This window comes from Saccopteryx bilineata, chromosome 2 (genome assembly GCF_036850765.1).
Source record: "Saccopteryx bilineata isolate mSacBil1 chromosome 2, mSacBil1_pri_phased_curated, whole genome shotgun sequence".
NCBI lineage: Eukaryota > Metazoa > Chordata > Mammalia > Chiroptera > Emballonuridae > Saccopteryx > Saccopteryx bilineata.
Window position 1 is genome coordinate 28682786 of NC_089491.1, and position 18820 is coordinate 28701605.

The window sequence follows — 18820 nt, forward strand, 5'->3', positions numbered from 1 at the left end:
TACTCATTCAAACCTCCAGGTACCCCATTTCAGCACGGCAACTAATTTTGTTTCCTGGAAATTGTATTTATAGGCCAGTAATAATTCAAGTGGACAGTTTTCTTGTTTTAGAAATTAACAGGAGTCATATAAAAATAATATTCAGTAAGATATCTTTATAACAGCAAGAAAAGCAGAACTTTCTCCCCCCACTTCAAAGTTTCCATTGTGTTCATTCAGCAACATTCTACTCACTTCCGGTGGGTGTGGTCCATGCCACTGTTTGGTATTGCTTCCAACTTTGCATTTTTCTGCCCACAGATATTTCCATAGCTGTCGTATCCTGACACTAGTCTCGCTGCTGCACCTGTTGCTACTGAAAAGCCACAAATAAATCCCTAGGGGGAAAAAAAACAGAAAAAAAAACATACAAATAAACCATTTCAATAGCAACAGTCACTACTTGATACGATAATGAGCTTCTTTTGTCTGTTGAAGGGAACAAAGAGCTATCTTTCCTTGTTGCAAACAGTATTCCACTGTTTTCCATGGATTTCACAGAAGCAGCACAAAGAAATCCCCTGGGAAACACTATTTACTACCATAACAAAACAAATCTCTAAGCTTTTACATCATGTGATCATCTTTACATTTTATCATAACAACAGCAGCTCCTCTGTATTGAACATCTGCTCTATGCCAGGCTCTGTACTGGGTGCTTATCATACATTATAGCTAATCTTCACGATGAGGAAACTGAAACCCAGAGAGGTTCAATAAGTTTTCCAAGGCCACAAACGCTAGTAAAGATCAGAGCATAGGATGAAACCCAGCTTTCTTCATTTTTTAAAAAAAGTTTTATTTGCTTGTAAAGGAGTCCTATTAAATGAACAACAGCAATGGATGAAAGAAAATATTTCAAAGAACTATAGGTACATAGGTTTTGATTTATCACTTCAGTGCACACAACACTTGTGTTTGCTTCCAGCAGTAACACAAGCCAAAGACTTACAACACAAAGCACTGCCCGGGAGAGTCAAGGAGAGGGAGGCACTGGGTGTGTGTGCCACAAAGGGCACTCTTGTCATGGGAACAGGCTTCATCACAGTGCCAAAGGCAAGCGGTAGATGCCTCAGAGCCACATGATGCTTGCTAAGTCAAGTACGTACATGCTGACCAGAACAAAGCAATTAAAGCCTATACTCAAGTGCAGGCTATGGGGCACAAGAACAGGAAGTAGGGTGAATCACTACCAAGAAACTGATTGAACTGGGAGAAAAGATGGGGGTTAAGAAATATTCTTGCAATGTGGTCATTACAAGCTTAAGGGGTTTTTTTTTGTTGTTATCTTTGTTAAAGTGGCTAATAAAGGCAGAGATTGTCCCCGTTGACCCATTAAATGAGCAGCACTAAGTAGCCCTGGTAAATCTCAGGCCTGCAGTGTTAAGCACTACACTCATAGGTCATACTACAGAGAAAAGTATTTCCCTCTTAAACATACTTTCCTAAACAGACAAACTATTTTCTTTTCTAAATAACCCCTTTATTTTCATCACTCAGGTAAGGAAAGTAATGGAGTGGGGGTGGGGGTGAGAATAGAGAGTATAACTCTAGCTAGTAGAAACTTCTTGAAACTACACTCTGTAAGAAAGTGGAATCAGAGACTGTCCCTGATTTGCTACTTTCTCGCTCTCTCATTCTTGTCCAGTTACTTTAACTTTCTGTACCTCAATTTATTGACCTGTAAAATGGAGATAAAGGTAGCTCGTAAAGCTGCTATTAAGGATTAAATGAAATAATCCCGTACAGTAAAATAAGCAGGGCCTGACCTGTGGTGGCGCAGTGAATAAAGCGTCGACCTGGAAATGCTGAGGTCGCCGGTTCGAAACCCTGGGCTTGCCTGGTCAAGGCACATATGGGAGTTGATGCTTCCAGCTCCTCCCCCCTTCTCTCTCTCTGTCTCTCTCTCCTCTCTCTGTCTCTCTCTCTCCTCTCTAAAAATGAATGAATAAATAAATAAAGAATGCATATATAAGTGGAACAACAAAATCAATGTTCCTCTCTCTCTCTCTCTAAAAAAAAAAAAAAGAAAAAAAAAAGATAAGCAGGTAAGATTCCTGCTTGGCACAAAGTAAGAGCTCAATAAATATTAGCTATACTGCTGTTAGAAATGAGAACATGCTGGAAGGGAAAGACCAGGCATTTTGGGGTCAGATAAACCTGCATTGATCAGTGGAACATGAATGAATCAATTTTCTCCTTATGTGAACTTGGGGCAAATTTGCTTAATCCTCTGTGCCTCAGTATACCCATTTATAAGTTGGGGCTAAAACCACTTACCACAAAGGCTGCTATGGGAATTATATGAGATAATAACATGTAAAGCATCTGTCTCAATAAATGAGAGTACCCTTGTGTCTCAAAGCAATAGCTAACTGTGAGGACTAGGATTAGGCACAGCCTGGTCAGTACTTTCTCACTCATCTTCCCCCTGTAGCCCCTCCCCCCTCTCCTCACTTCTCTGAGGAGACTGCAGGGCAGTTAGCCCCAGCTCAGAACTTCACACCAATACTAAGACAAAAAAAAAGAATATTTCATCCCCTAGATACATACCCATGTACAAATCAGCATGCCATTTTTAGCATATTCTTGAACCTCAAAACAGGAAACTCGACCACTGAACAAAAGATGTAAGTGGAGATGACTATTAGGAGATTTAATGGCTAATCCTTCCAGTACGGTTCTTTAACAAGAAGCATCCTAGAGCAATAGAAAGGGAACCCAGAAAGGCCTGGATGCAAACCCTCACTCTGCTACTTACTACCTGTGTGACTTCGACTTTGATCCAATTACCTACTCAGACTGTTTCTTCCTCATCCCTCGCACAGAGCACTGAGGATTTTTATCCGTGGTTTCAGTTACCCGTAGTCAACCGTGCTTTGGAAAAATTAAATGGAAAATTCCAGAAGTAAGCAATCTATAAGTTTTAACTGGCATGCCATTCTGAGTAGCATGCTAGTACCTCACTCCTCGCTCCATCCCACCAAGGACGTGACTCATCCCCCTGTCCAGGGTATCCATGCTGTACATGCTACCTGCCCGTAGTCAGTTAGTAGCTTCCTTGATTATCAGATCTACTGCCATGGTGTCATAGTGCTTATGCTCAAGTCACCCTTATTTTGCTTAATAATGGCCTCAAAGCGCAAAGGTAGTGATGCTGGCGATTCAAATATGCCAAAGAGAAGCCATGAAGCACTTTCTTTAAGTGAAAAGATATGTACATATAGGAAACAAACATAGTATGTGTATAGGGTTCAGTACTCTCCACGGTTTTAGGCACCCCCTGGGGATCCTGGTAGGTATCCCCGGTGAATAAGGGGGAGGGTTGTAATATTTATTTCACAGCCTAATGATAAAAACTAAATGTGGTAATGCATTAGCCCCTAGCTGGTCTGGTACGTGGCAGGTAATCGATATATGGTAGCTCTTAGTGGTAAATTTGAGTAAGTCACACTAAAGAGGTTGACAATGGTACCTGGGGGCTAACCAAACACCACCTCACTTCTCTCTTTTACAACAAAAATTTCTAGGGGGATAAAAGTGAGAAATAGTGTCAGTAACTTTGTGATTACACAGAAATGTTCAGACCACAATTACAATCTTCTGTCACTACTTGTCTAAAATAGCAAGGCCCTCACATAGTAATTAAAAGGTTATGTTCTTCTTTCACTTTTCACGGGAATTTTCTTCCTATGCTTGATCAGTACTTCATGTTACAGATTCCTATAAATGCTTTCTGATTTCCCTTTCTGATTATTTTTAACTGTACTGTTGGACGTGTGGTTTTGTGGGGTTTCATTTATCTTATTTATCATAAGCCACCTCACATCCCTCTGGGATGCAGACCAAGTTTAAACGATACATGTCACAGGTATACGGTCAAATGGAACACTGACATATTTTCACATAGGCCATGTAAAAGAAACATCTTAGTAGCTTCCAAAAGCATTAGAATAGAGGGGGTGAGAAGCATCAGGGGAGAGAGGAAAGAGAATAGTGAGATAATAAGCTAGAAAGAAACCATGATTGTTATTCCAGGGACTTTCCAGATGGTACAAGGTTCGATAATGGGGAACTAGGCCAAATCTAATTAAAAATACAATCTCTTTTTAAAAAATATTCTGAAATCCAAATGAGAGAAGCAATATAGTTTCATATGAGAAAAAAAAAAAACCGTGGCACATGAAATTAAAACAGGGTGAGAAACTTTGCAGAATACACTCAACAAAATAATGACTGTGAGAGGGGGAGGATGAGGGTGGTGGGGGGGAGCATTCAGCAGAAAGAAGCCACAGTAATAAAGCCAATGATAAGGGGGATGAGGAACGCTTTTATAATACTATAATAGGGAGCAATCACTGGAGAGAAAGTAAGCTTATTAGTAAGGAAGAGAACCATGGCTAAAATCTTAAAATGACTGAGTTCTCGAAGTGTTTTCAGAAGTGTTATTTTAAGAGAGGAGGGTCAGGCAAATCGAATCACAAACAGGAGATGACTCAAATCAGATTAGGCATAGGGGGACGGTGGGCCACAGGCAAGATCTGGCAGCTGGTAAGTACCTGTTGCTAAATGTAAGAAAGGACAACTGGCTCAATAATGAACTGTGCTCACTTCCCCTTCATATCCCAAGGTTTAGTTCACTTTAAGAACTTTTGCTTAGCTTCATTTATTATTAAGCCAAAAAAGAAAAAAAGACATATTTTATTTCACAAGCAGGTTGAATTTCACACCCAGAGCCTTGACTGTGCAACCGAGCAAGGTGGCAGCCTTAGTTTAGTTCTAAAACAAGTCAACAAAAACATGATGAGGAGAGGGAGGGAGAGTACGGTGCGTAAGATGGCAAACTGTTTCCAAGTAAAACGATGGGGGAAAGACATGCTTACAGCCCTTGCCCAGGAATTAGTGAAAGGCAGTCCAGATTCTTTATTTTCTTTCTCAAATACCCTCTCCTTTAGCTCTAGATAACCCTCATCTCGGTCAGTGTTTAGCATCAATCTCCTAATAGCCAGTTTGTCAAACCTGGGAGTCACATTTGGCTTGTTCCTCCTGAGAACCCTGGGAGAAGGAAGGCCATTAGACCCATCAGACAAAGGAGGATTAGAATGCGCAGTGCTACTGTTTAAACTAAAAATATTAATTTAAAATGTTTGACAACCTGCTAGATTTCTGGATTTCTTTAAAGTTAAAAAGGATGCATTACTCTACGAAAGAGGAGAGTAGAAGACAATGATGAGGGGAAGTCTAGGAAGTACCTGCTCAATAAGCAGTGGCTAAGTACATGCAAACACACGATGTCATGCAAGGTATAGAAGGGTTATAATACATAAGGTTTACCTTAGAAGAACTGAAATGTCTCCAAAGAGAAGAAATGAATGGGGAGTGAGGAAGCAAAATCAGGTAGGCCCAGTTTCACAAGCAACTTAAGTAATAAAAACATTAAAAGAAAACTTCACAAGGAACACTGGGAATCAAACCCAGCTCTACTGCAAATACTCCTTATGATCCTGGGCAAGTCACTTAAAATTCTCTGAGCCTCAGTTTCCTCACTTGTAACAAAGACTGGACCACATTAATCTCACATTATGATTTCTGCTCCCACAATTTTATGAATGTAAGGGAATGTAGGAACAAATTAAAATTTTCCAGGGTGTACTTGTGGAGAGAAGTAAGTATAAACCCATTTGGTCCACTACAGTGACTGAGGGGGAAAAAAAACAAAAACATGAGTACACTAAAAGCAAAATAGATTTAACTAAACTGGACACTTAAAAATAGTTAAAATGGTAAATTTTATGATAAGTCTATTTTACCTCAATTTTTTTTAAAGGCTCCAGAATTTAACAGAAAGTAGGTAGTCATTGCATCGGGTAGCCTTAAGGGAGTCTTTGGTGTGCTGTTCTTCCTGCCTTATGATCCTGGCCAAGCACAGACAGCACACAGGTGACAAAATACTGCAGTGAGTCTTTGAGTGTCTCACTTTGGGCTGCTATCAACAACAGTTAATGAGGTAGAAACACTATGCTCTGGGAACTGCACTCATGCTATAAAATAAAAAAGGTCCTTGAAAGCAGTCGGAAGGGACAAACTGTGCAACGATGTCTCTGAAAGAAATCCAGCTCTAGTCCAGATCATTCTCCAAAATGCCAGCTCTGCATTTCCAGTCGCTTATCCTCACCCATACACTTGTGTGTCACAGTCCTCTTCTCATCCCTGGCTTTGCCAAACCATTCCCCTTTCCTGCACATACCCTATCTCCTTTTGGAGCAGCATTATTTACTAGACTGCACATATAAGATACGAAGAGGATGTTTCAGTTCTCCTCTCTCCACACTTCTGGCCAGCACCCTCGCTTCCTAACTCTATACTAGAGGGAGTGGGAAGGCTCCACTGTTTGCTCAGAGTCTGAAATATTGATTAGACCACATATCAGTGGCGGGTGAGTTATGTCTTACAGGCCCACATTCTGAAAAGCTTTTTCTTTTGGTCCCAGTTCCAAGCACCCAAAAAGGATTATCTCTTGAAGCCTCACCTTAGTACTCTTCTCTCCTGTATTCAAGGGTTGCCACTGTGCAATCCAGACAAGTTATTTAACATATCTGGATGCCTCTGGTCCCTTATCTGTAAGATGGGAAGGATGATGATAATGTCTACTTCAGTGAGCAGTTTTGAAAGTGAAATATGTTTCTGTGTCAAGTGCAGAGAACAGGACCTAGTACATAGGAAGCAACAACAATAGGGATAAGTTTCAGGGGGTGTAGCTTTCATTTTCCATGCTAAAAACTAGGTGTATTTAGCATGCCTCCCCTCTTCCCCTTCTTTTGATAGCAAATTGATCTGGGCTATTTGGTCAAGGTGGACCTCTTTTTTCTCTTCTTCATTTCCCTTCTCACACAGTCTTCTCCCTGACATAGAATGAAGTTAGGCCATCCAAGATGGAAAAGACCTTTAGCCTAAGCTTTATTCTACAAGTTATTTTTACAATGCAGCACTTTATTGGATATAACCAGGTGTCTGCTCAGCTACTAATAAAGGAATACTTTGTTTATCCACCCCATTCTTGTTCTCTCTGTGTATACAAAAGCTCTAGTTTAGAACCTATAAGAAGGTAACACAGGATTTGAACTGAAAAGCCCTACCCCGAACTCCTAACACAAGAACCTCTTAGTCGCTCTTAATCTGTCTCTCACTTGCCTGCAACATTGATGACACCAAATTCTATTTTTTAAATCTCTCTCCTCATCTTATTTCACTTCTTATCTGGACTGACCTGGGCTATGGCATCAGCCCCCATGGTTCTGCCTGAAATCTCTTCATCCTTTCCAATGGCTTTACAAGCATTTAACACTGACTACCAGGGCTGTCTTTCTTAACACACTCTTATAATTTCTTTCTTAAAACGCTTCAGTGGTCCATCAGTGCCTACAACAGTGGGTCTCAACCCTGACTGAGCATGAGAGCCACAGAGATGAAATCAGAACCATTAAGGTGGGGCCCAGGAACAAGTATTTCTTTAAAAGCTCCCAGTGAATTAGAATGTGCAGCTAGGGTTGAGAATCTTTCCCCCCCTACTTTAATGAAAAATAAAAATCAAGACTACCATATTATATGTAATTTTCTAGAGCAGGGTAAGCATATGTTCAGTAATTGCAAAACATCGATGATGAAAGTTCACGTTGAAGGACATAACTGTCAAGAAGGCTAACAGCAGTTTACTTTGAAAAGGACTCTGAATTCTAGACAATTCAAGCATGAAAAAAAACCTTGAAAGTCACGGAAGAAATAAAAGAGAAGAACAAATATTTACAAGGGAATGAACATGGATAAGCATATTTAATGGAGAGGATGAGCGAAAGATGCATAGATCTTAAACTGTTTCAGACATGAGCACAGATCTGCAAGCCGAGGCCGTGAATCCAGCTGCAGTGTGAGAAGCAGGCAGCAAGGCGACTGAGAAAGAAGACTCGAAGAGCGGCAGCTGCCGGGCCACAGTGTGAAAAGAATCAAGGCAGAAAGTTCCAGTTTTTCTCTACCTTTGCCACAGGTATATTCTTAGATACGCTAATATTTACCTCCACTGTACCCTGTTTGTAAACTGGAGGAAATACCTATCTCAGGACAATTGGGAGAATTTAATGTGATATTAAGGTGACCGATCGTCCTCCTGTAGGGAGGACAGTCCTTCTTTTGTAAGTTCCGTTCTCCCTCAATAAGTGTCCTCCTTTTTGATATTGGAAGACTAATCTGTAAATGTCCGTATTCGATCGATGCAGTTGATCCATTGCATGTGATGTGACGTATTTGTATCTAAATGAGTACTTTTTTCTTACAATTATTATTAAAAATTAATAGGCGTATAAGCGTAATTACAATATAGAATATTACAAATGTTTTTATTATGCATTTATATTATAGTGTATTATTGTTGCAGTGAATAAAATGTTTCTTTTATTTATGATATTGTTTTCTTCAATTTATTTTTGTCCTCCTTTTCATTGTAAAAAAAAGTTGGTCACCTTAGATAAATACATAGATGAAAGCCTCAAGCATGAGTTAATGCTCAAGGTTTCTTGACTGTGTTTCTCTCTAAAGTACTAACAGAATGAGAACGAAAGGGGAAAAGAAAACCTTAAAATAAAAATGCACATAAATACTCGGAAGACAAACTGAACTACTGCTGTGCCAGGAGGGCGGGCCACAGAACTTGGAGATCTCTCCAGCTCCACACAGCAAAACTTGGTGATAGCTCAACTCAGGGAAGGAAACCCATTAAGAGAATCAATTCCAAAACGAATAACCCTGTGCCTGCATTTAAAAGTACACACAGTGGGTCTTAATTATCATCACACTAAAATCAACATTATATTAATTACCATTGCACTAAAACATTTCAGTAAACAAATAGCTCCTTACTCTCAAGTCACTCCCAAGTCAGCCTATTAACATTAATGGCGGCACTTTCCTGAGCTATTTTAGCACAGAGAATCAAAAGCGCCTTGGGTGGCAGGTCCACGTTTTGATAAACATAATTTTGAAAGGTCAGCTGCTATTGGCGCCACGGTTAACTTCACGGTGGGGCCAGGCTGCGGACTGGTTCTCCTCCGCACAGTCCGAGCACATTCAAGCACGCTGCGTTTAAGCTGCTGCCCCATTCAACTGAGCAGGCTTGGGAACACTATCTCGGAAGTCCTAAATGAGGAAATGGTATTTTGACTTCTCTAAATAAACTAGGTGCGCTGAAACTGAGCTGTCTATTATCTTTAAAATGAATACTCCTTATTTTGCTGTATTTATTCTATCTTATTAAAATGTGCCGCTTTCTTTTCCGTGGTGCAGGGGCTGAACTGATACCTACAATTAGGTCTAGGAGCCGCGATTAGGTTTGTTCTGCGATTCGCAAATGGCATTAGCCAGGTGGGCAGTTACAGAGAGACACAGAATGAGATTTTCCTAAAGAACCTCAGTGTAACGTATGGAAAAAGGGAGTTTAAAAATACTACGCGTAGTGCAGAAAAGGCGGTCTGAGGGCGCATATTGTGATTTGCTAGTGAAGATTAGGGGAGAGAGCAATACTGTTTGCACAGTGCCCTTGAGGAAGAGGGATCAAGGTGGCAGAAAGAGCAGTGGCCCAGAAGTGATGAGACGGGCTCTGGTCCCAGCTCTGCCGTTAGCTAGCACTGTGGCCTTGGGCTGGTCATATCCATCTTTGCATCTGATGTTTTTAATCTGCAAAACAAGGGTGACGAACCAGATGAGGACTTCCGAGTCTTTTCTAGCTAGAAACATCAGTTAGCTCTAAAACAGCTGTTTCGTATCTTTTTTCCCCCAGCCCAGCCCACAGACAGTGACTCTAAAGTCCCTGAAGCCTGTAGCAGAAATCCCTGCAGGGCAGAGAGGGTGTGTAATTAGGATAAGGATGCTATCAACCCTGCACCAGGGATTCTGCTCCTGCAACTTGTACACCCAGGGGAAAGTCACCAGGTTCCTTGATGTCCCCTGAGAGGTGCCACTCATTGCAGTAGACACAGCAGGCAGCAGGGCCTAGTGTGTGCAGGAGGAGGAAGAAGCAGTGAGCAACCAGCCTCCCATCTAGAAAGAACTACAAAATGTCAGAACTGGAAGCATGGTGATACTATCCATCGAAACCTCTCATTTTATACAAAGGAACACCAAGCCCCTGAGAAGAGAACTGACAGACACAAAAATAACCAGCAGGTCTGTGTAACCGGGTTGGTTACATACTCAGGACTCTTGACTCATGGCCTGTACTCTGCTCACCCATCCCATCAAGATCAGAATACACAGAAATTTATATCAAATGATCTGGCTTTCTGAAATGAGCTAGTTGAAGAAATAAGTCTTCCAATCACTCCTTAAACTTTGATCTGTTTTCATGAATTCATGAAATAAAATAAAATAAAAATCAAAGAGTATCAAGTAGTATCAGCAAATTGTATGGCAGAAAAATAACTTGCTTCAGTGGTCACCTACGCCTTCTAGGTATATAAGCAATTCAAGAGGAATTAAAACTACCTAAGTAAATAGCAAGCTCCCTTTTTAAACCAACTCCCCATCATTCCCTCGGACTGTGAGCTCAGGTTCTGAGCACCTGGGCGTTTCCTTACCATCCCAATGCAGAAGAGGAGGAAAAGCAGCAGCCACGGTATGTCTGTGCAGCTACGCTCCTCCAGAGGCTTCCATTCTCGCTTGGAGCTCTAATGGAAAATATAAAATGAGAAAGTGGCAAATGTTAAATTTAGTTACAATTAGGAAAGCACATATCTATCATTTATGCCCACACCCTTCCTTTGCCCAACAAGTTTCTACAAAACCTTGAAGATGCAACTTCAATGTGTCACCATTTTCTTACTGTGTCCAGATGCCAAACTTAACTATTTAGAATGTGCTTTCTATATGTTCTCTCCTAGAAAGGAAGCCCCATTAAAATAATTTCCTACTCAGAAGTAGATTCTTCTAAGTCTTATAAAATTCAGGGAGGAAAACTAAATTAAGACAATTTTACAGACAGATCTGGGCAACTCTGAAATCACCATTCATAAATTCCCATGCTGCTTCTGGAAATGTCTAGAGTTTCTATATCAACCACTGAGTCTGCCTAACTAACGAACCAGAGGTGTTCTAAAAGTTAATTTGCAAAGTACTATATTAGACTAGAATTCTGATTACATTCTTTTCTTAGAGCAACTGTCTTAGGTGCTCAAGTCGGCTCACAAATTCCTTTTAACCAGAATGTAATTGAAATAACACTCTTGAGCTTTGTGATGAACACGAATCCCCGAGCCTCATAGCGGCTCCTGGAAACAGTTCTGCAGAGATGACAGAGAGAAGGTCGCCTTGGAAAACCTGGGAGAAAAGTTCCTGCAAAAAGAAGGCTGGGGTCTCCAGTGGCGTCCATGACAAGATCCAGGGAGCGGAGCCCTGTGGGAAGGCTTGTCAGGAGGAAGGGGGCTGGAGATAAGAGGCCTGCTAGTAATCATTAGACTTGGGAGTGCGAGAGGGGGGCGCCAGTCCTCACACAGGTTTGCTCAGCTTTCCCTCCCTCCAAAAACAACAGCTTCTCATTTGATAACTTGATGAAAACTGAAGCTGCATTTCTTGGAAGGTAAGCATATATTTGCATAATTTTCATAAGTGTTTAGGGAATTTAGACTCCAGGTTAAGAAACTCAACCTTAAAATACTTGCCTGTCAACACTGAGGGCAGAGAGTCTGAGGTCCAACCACGTTGACCTGACCCCGTACGTGCTCACTAAACAAATGCCTTTTCCTTGTTTAGTGCCTCACACAGTTCAGCTGTTCAACAACAACACCCCGCCGGCCTTGCTAGCTCCCAGACGCCCACACAGGAAACAAAGGAGCACTAGTTAGTCATGGAAAAAAACCCTTACCCCAAGACTCCGGCACTAAAAACCGAGAGTGAGCAGGCAGCTTTTCTGCAGAGGAATACAACACTGTGGATAAAGGATGAAGGATTCTGCTCTCTCCCTGGGTCTGTCATTAGCTAGCTGCATGACTTCAGATAAATTGCTTCATACCTCTGGGGGGCAGGGAGAAATTAGACTGGATCTCGTAGGTTCCTTCCAACTCTAAAAGTCTATGATCGGGCCTGACTTGTGGTGGCACAGTGGATAAAGCATTGACCTGGAAATGCTGAGGTCACCGGTTCAAAACCCTGGGCTTGCCTGGTCAAGGCACATATGGGAGTTGATGCTTCCAGCTCCTCCGCCCTGTCTCTCTCTCCTCTCTTTCTCTGTCTCTCTCTGTCTCTCTCTCTCCCTCTCTGTCTCCTCTCTAAAATGAATAAATAAAAGTCTATGATCGGGAATGCGGCTTTGTGAAAATTTTTATGACAAGAAAAAAACCTGCAAAAATAATTTGACATCATTCCCAGTGTTATTCAAATAAGAATGTATTATGGGGCTGTGTTTTGGATGACAGTTGCTCACAGTATGAATTAAGAATGTTTCTTTATATTAAATAATTTCAATCTTGAATAATACCCATTACTGTAAAATTACTTAGAAATAGAATTTGGACACCTCGTTGAAATGCATTATATTTACTCAAAGGTAATTTCCAAAGCAACAGCTACTAATATACCATATTTGTTTAACTTAACAAACATTATGTATTGAAGGGAGGGGCTGGATGGAGGGCCTTAGATGGATTGAGCACTTTCTTTATCCACAACTATTTTCTAGTATTTTTGCCACAGACCAACATGAGGTTTTCAACGCTTTAATTTTCATCTATAACATAAAGCAAGTGAGATCAGCCTTGACCAGAAAAAAAAACAACCCAGAAAGATCTGACATTTCAGCAATTCAATTCAAGATACTGTGGGCCACTTCCGGGCCAAATACACAGAAAATCATTCAGTAGGGACGAGAGATGGAGAGGGGTTGGGGGTTACACACAAAAGACAGTGACAGAGTGCAAAGGAGAGAGGAAGAACACAAAGGAGGGGTGGTCACCTTCACTCAGATAAAGAAAAGCTTCTCAGGAGAGGCAGCGTACTTCACAAGGCTGTTCTGAGGACTGAATGTGAGCACCTGTCACGGGTAAGCACTAATTCTTGGTTATTAGTCTTACTCTTTCTTCACCACTTACTTTTCAGTTAACCCTCACCCTATTGTTAAACTGTCCTTTTACTTAGGTGAACCTTTCTACTACAAGGAATGAAAAGAATATATAGAATATAAAACTTGCCTTTCCCCTGATATTAACTAAACATTTGACTTAATGGTGGCAAATTTCATTTTAGCTACTGTTTAATGCTATCAGGTATTGATTACTATTCCCAAAACTTTACATGTTATGTATTCTACAGCTCTCTGATGTAAGAATCATCCCTATTTCACAGATACGGAACCTCAGGCTCAAAAGTTAAATAATCAGCTCAAGGTTTCACAGCTGTGCAATCAGAATTTGAACCCACGTCTGTGACTGCAAAGCCAAATCTGATGAGAATATCATTCATTTGAACCAGTCAGTAAAGAGCAAGAAACTCCCTTAGTTGTTTTTTTTCCCCTCAGATTGCAAAATCTGGCCGCCAATCCAATAGCTTAAAATCCTATAGACACAGGGAAAAGTGAGGTGTTTTATGAACTATAAAATGTCTCAAACGAATTGGGAAACCCAACAGATGAAAATTTTTAATGATGCTTTAACAGATTTAACCAAGTGGCAACTGGATTTAATGCTGTCCATTTCTTCCTATTAAAATCCACACAGACCTGGCAGAAATAAATGTTTTGCAAAAGAACTTTTTAAATGTGATTTTTACCCCTTCCTCAAATTCTATATGACAGTAATGCAGGCTGTCAATAAGCGTTAGGTCCCTTTTGCTTCACAGAATCATACAATTTAGGAACTAAACAGGACCAAAGCAATGACACAGTCCAAGCCTTTCAGTAGCAGTCACTGAGACTCCGGGAAGGGAAGAAGGGACTGACCCAAGGAACCTCGTTAGATCCCCAAAACAATTCTGTTAGTTATTTTTATATACTCCCCATTTTTTACTTTGTAAAAGAGAAAACCCAGGTTCAGTGAAAATGAGTGGATATCTGCTCCTGAAACCTGACTCATCAAATTCTGGCAGAAAGATGGAAAGTATAAGAAAGAGTTAAGGAAATGCTAAAAAATAAAAAAAATTTTTAAAAACCATGGTAACAGGGATGAAGAATGCATGGTCAGGCTCATCAGTAGACTAAACACAGCTAAGGAAAGAATCAATAAACTCAAGGATAAGTCAATAGAAATTATCCAAAGTAAAATACAAAGCAAAAAAGTGAAAATTTAAAAGAGTATCCAAGAATTATAGGACAATACCAAATCATCTAACATATGTGCAATTGGAATCTCAGAAGAAGACAGAATAGGACAAAGGAAATATTAAATGAAATAATGATTGAGAACTTTCCAAAATAACAAGAGAAATCGAAGCACAGGCCCAAAAATCTCAGACAGAATCCCAAGTAGGACTAATTCAAACAGGATTAACACACCCATGCATGGAAGAGTGCATACACACACAACACACCCTCCACATATTATATTCAAACTGTTGAAAACCAAAGATAAAAAGATCATTGTTAGGCGGATAAAATGTATTATGCTCACTTAGTTAAAGATGGTGCTGCTCACGTGGAGGCCGTTGCCCAGGTGATATTAATGTGTGTCTCTGTGGGCTGTGGGCAGGCAGAATCCTTGTAGCCTGGGGCTTGGTTTTGGGATTGGGCCTTTCCCACCCTTTTTGATGTGGGGTGGTACAATCCCATCATGTCTCTGATAAGTGACTTTGTATTAGAGACTTCCCTATTTTGTATATTGGATTAAGGTTTGGATTTCTACACTATAAAATAGGGGCAGAACAGGGGCTTGCGCTCTTGGTTCCTGAGATTAGTATTAGAGAGCAGAGAGCAGAGAAAGGCCACGTGGAAGAGGCCAGGAGAAGCAGCCAAGATGGCAGAGTGTTGAGTGAGAAGCCAGTTAGTGCAGAGTTTGTGCAGAGAGAAGGAAGGAGATGGGGAACAGAGGTGAATAAGTCTGGTGAGCTAGAAACCTTTGATTCTAGAAAACTCGGATAAGTCAGTAGCTTTGTGAGCACTGAATGTGAGTGGGTTTGGAGCCCAGTGTGTGTTTTTACTTGCCCGCCGGGTGCAAGCTAGAATTAAAGCTAACGGCCCACCAGTTCTTGGCTCCATTGTTTCTTTACCAACTGTCCGAATCCAATGCGAACCTGCATGAGCCAGGCAGCCGTGATGGTAGCCCTGGCTTCTGGCTTTACAATCATCTTGATGGCAGCAAAAGGGGAGAAAAGACACATTATATGGGCTCAAGCCAGCGACCACGGGGTCATGTCTATGATCCCACACTCAAGCCAGAGACACCACGCTCAAGCTGGTGACCTCGGGGCTTCAAACCGGGGTCCCCAGAGTCCCAAGCCAATGCTCTATCCGCTGCTCCACTGCCTGGTGAGGCCATACATTGTAGTCTTTTTGCACTTATACAAGGTTAATAATGTAGAAAGCAGAATTACTATTTCTAATATAGTAGTAGACTATAAAAAACATTTTAAAACTCTAGGTCAGACTACAGCTGACATCCACCTCATATTTTGTCTTTGTAAAGCCAGTAGCCACGGCCACCATCACAGCCACCTGGCCCATGCAGGTTTGCATTGGATTCAGACAGTCGGTAAAGAAACAACGGAGCCAAAAGCTGATGGGCCATCAACTTTAATCCTAGCTTGTATCCGGCGGGCAAGTAAAAACACACGCTGGGCTCCAAAACCCACTCATTCAGTGCTCACAAAGCTACTGATTTATCTGAGTTTCCTAGAATCAAAGGTTTCTAGCTCACCAGCCTTATTCACCTCTGTTCCCCATCTCCTTCCTTCTCCCTGCACAAGCTGCACAAACTGGCATCTCACTCAGCACTCCGCCATTTGGCTGCTTCTCCTGGCCTCCTCCATGTGGCCTTTCTCTGCTTTCTGCTCTCTGCTCTCTCCTCTCTAATGCTAATCTTGGGAACCAAGAGAGAGCAAGGTCCTGGTCTGCCCCACTTTATAGTGCAGAAATCAAAACCTTTAATCCAATATACAAAATAGGGAAGTCTCTAACACAAAGTCACTTCTCAGAGACATGATGGGATTGTACCACCCCACATCGAAAAGAGTGGGAAAGGCTTAGTCCTAAACCAAGCCCCAGGCTACAGGGATCCTGCCTGCCCACAGCCCGCCCCCAACACACATTAATATCACCTGGGCAATGGGTTTCCACGTGGGCAGCGCCATCTTTAACAAAGTGAACATAATATATTTTATCTGCCCAACAGTCTTATATTCATATCCTTAAAGTTAGGGGAGAAGAACGTGTAACAGCTTCACTACATTTTAAAAAATGTAACATCTTGCCCTGGCCGGTTGGCTCAGTGGTAGAGTGTCGGCCTAGCGTGCGGAGGACCCAGGTTCGATTCCTGGCCAGGGCACACAGGAGAGGCGCTCATTTGCTTCTCCACCCCTCCGCCGCGCTTTCCTCTCTGTCTCTCCCTTCCCCTCCTGCAGCCAGGGCTCCATTGGAGCAAAGATGGCCCGGGCGCTGGGGATGGCTCTGTGGCCTCTGCCTCAGGCGCTAGAGTGGCTCTGGTCGCAACATGGCAACACCTAGGATGGGCAGAGCATCGCCCCCTGGTGGGCAGAGCATCGCCCCTGGTGGGCGTGCCGGGTGGATCCCGGTCGGGCGCATGCGGGAGTCTGTCTGACTGTCTCTCCCTGTTTCCAGTTTCAGAAAAAAAAAGAAAAAAAAAAAATGTAACATCTTTCTACATTTTTTACATCATAGATAAAAAACAAAAAGCCTTCCATAGTATCTCTTATAGAAGTCAAAGCACACATAGTATAGGCAACTATGTCATAGTCTCCACATTCAATATGAACCGTAATAGTTAAACCCAAGGTCTTCCAGTGAATTTGATATGCTCTACAAGGGGAATTTATTTTTAGGAAATCAACCTGTAAAAAAATTTTTTCTATACTTTTATATCATTGCTAATGTAGGTACAGCTGCTATGTAGATGTAGTTGTAGATAATAGTAATACACAAAGGTTTTGACAAGTTTTAAACTGTCCTTTTACTTAGGTGAACCTTTCTACTACAAGGAATGAAAAGAACATAGAATATAAAACTTGCCTTTCCCCTGATATTAACTAAACATTTGACTTAATAATGGCAAATTTCATTTTAGCTATTGTTTTAATGCTATCAGGTATTGATTACTATCCCCAAAACTTTACTAACTAAACATTGAGCTGATTATTTAACTTTTGAGCCTGAGGTTCCATATCTGTGAAATAGGGATGATTCCTACATCAGAGAGCTGTAGAATACATAATGTATGTAAAGTTTTGGGGATAGTAATCAATACCTGATAGCATTAAAACAGTAGCTAAAATGAAATTTGCCACCATTAAGTCAAATGTTTAGTTAATATACATGTTATAACCAGTTAGGTCAAATCAGGTGTCACTGGAGGGCATCAGATAACAGGGTAGGGCAGGGTGGGCCAAGGCAGGGGACCGATCAGATAGGAAACGGTCTCACAGATGTAAATCTACTTCACAGAAATAGGCAGCGCAGGAAGTAATGATTAGGCAAAGCAACAATCCAGCTTTAAGACAAAAAGAGTCAACTAGGTCTCCAACATGGAAGTAGGTTCCAAAATCCAACTAGTCAGAAGACACCCAGGTGGTATCTAAAGGCAAAGACAATGTTCCCTGTCCTCTTTTTGTACTCTGAACTTATTGTCTGTATGACTTTCCCCTAATTAAAATAGAGGTACAAAGCTTCCCAAAAGATCTTTATAGTAATCTAATAACAGTATTACCTAAGGCTATGAATCTTTCCTCTGTACACCAGATTTTATAGCCATGGTTTAAAAATGGAAAATGTACTACAAAATGGTTACAGTCAATTAAACTAAGAAGTTACTCGATTTTCAGACAATACTGTTCAAATAAGACCTGATCGTTTTTCAAAAACCGAGCACTACCCAAAGTATTTGAGATTCAAAACCAGGACGGTAAGTCCTTGCCCTCAGTTGCACTCCGATTTAGCAAGGCAAACTAAACTGTATGTTATGAATAATGCCAAAATAGCAATGTGTTAAAGTATGGCAGGAATAGAGATGGGGAATCATTAAGCAAACATTTGTGAAATCTGTTGAAATGATATCATAAACCTTTGAAGCAAACATTGAAAAAGAGAATGTGTTGTGCCCAGAACCTACTAAAAATTCTTGCTAGCTATGATGAGGTGATATTGACTGCCAAGGAAGAATGATTCCACTCAGAAATGCTTAGTAGTAAACAAATAGAACATTAGGTTGTTTTAAAAGAAAAAAATCAGCCATTTTTCTTGCTGTTTCCATTGAGATTCCTTTATACTAAGAATGTTATGGCTGCTCCAGTTAGAAAGGGACCTTTCGGTCTTGGAAAACAGGAACCATAGCTTCCTTTGTTTTCTGACACAATTAGCCACAGGGCTATATTTATGAAGCTACAAGAATAGTATTTTCATGTTGAAGTCATTGGTGAGATTCCAACAAACACTGAGTTAAAACCATCTGACCACATGCATCTACCTTTGCTGCAACCTGGCTGGGCCCCCTTGTCATCTCTCCAGAGTAAGCCAGAGAACCCATTTCTCCTGCATTCAAGGCAACAGTAAATGGCAACCTGGGAGGCTGGTCCAAAGGAAGCTAAC

General features: G+C 41.2%; 1 protein-coding gene across 3 annotated transcripts in view; it reads right to left on the bottom strand.

The window, feature by feature from the left end:
- The window catches only part of SLC44A1 (solute carrier family 44 member 1), a 200036-nt gene that overhangs the window by 132693 nt on the left and 48523 nt on the right, over positions 1-18820 (bottom strand). For all 3 annotated transcript variants that reach the window (XM_066256608.1, XM_066256607.1, XM_066256606.1), the window contains exons 2-3: positions 10662-10751; positions 235-377 (exon numbers count right to left, since the gene is read on the bottom strand). In XM_066256608.1, the coding sequence (XP_066112705.1) occupies positions 235-377; positions 10662-10751 (233 nt within the window). The remainder of the gene's footprint in view (positions 1-234; positions 378-10661; positions 10752-18820) is intronic.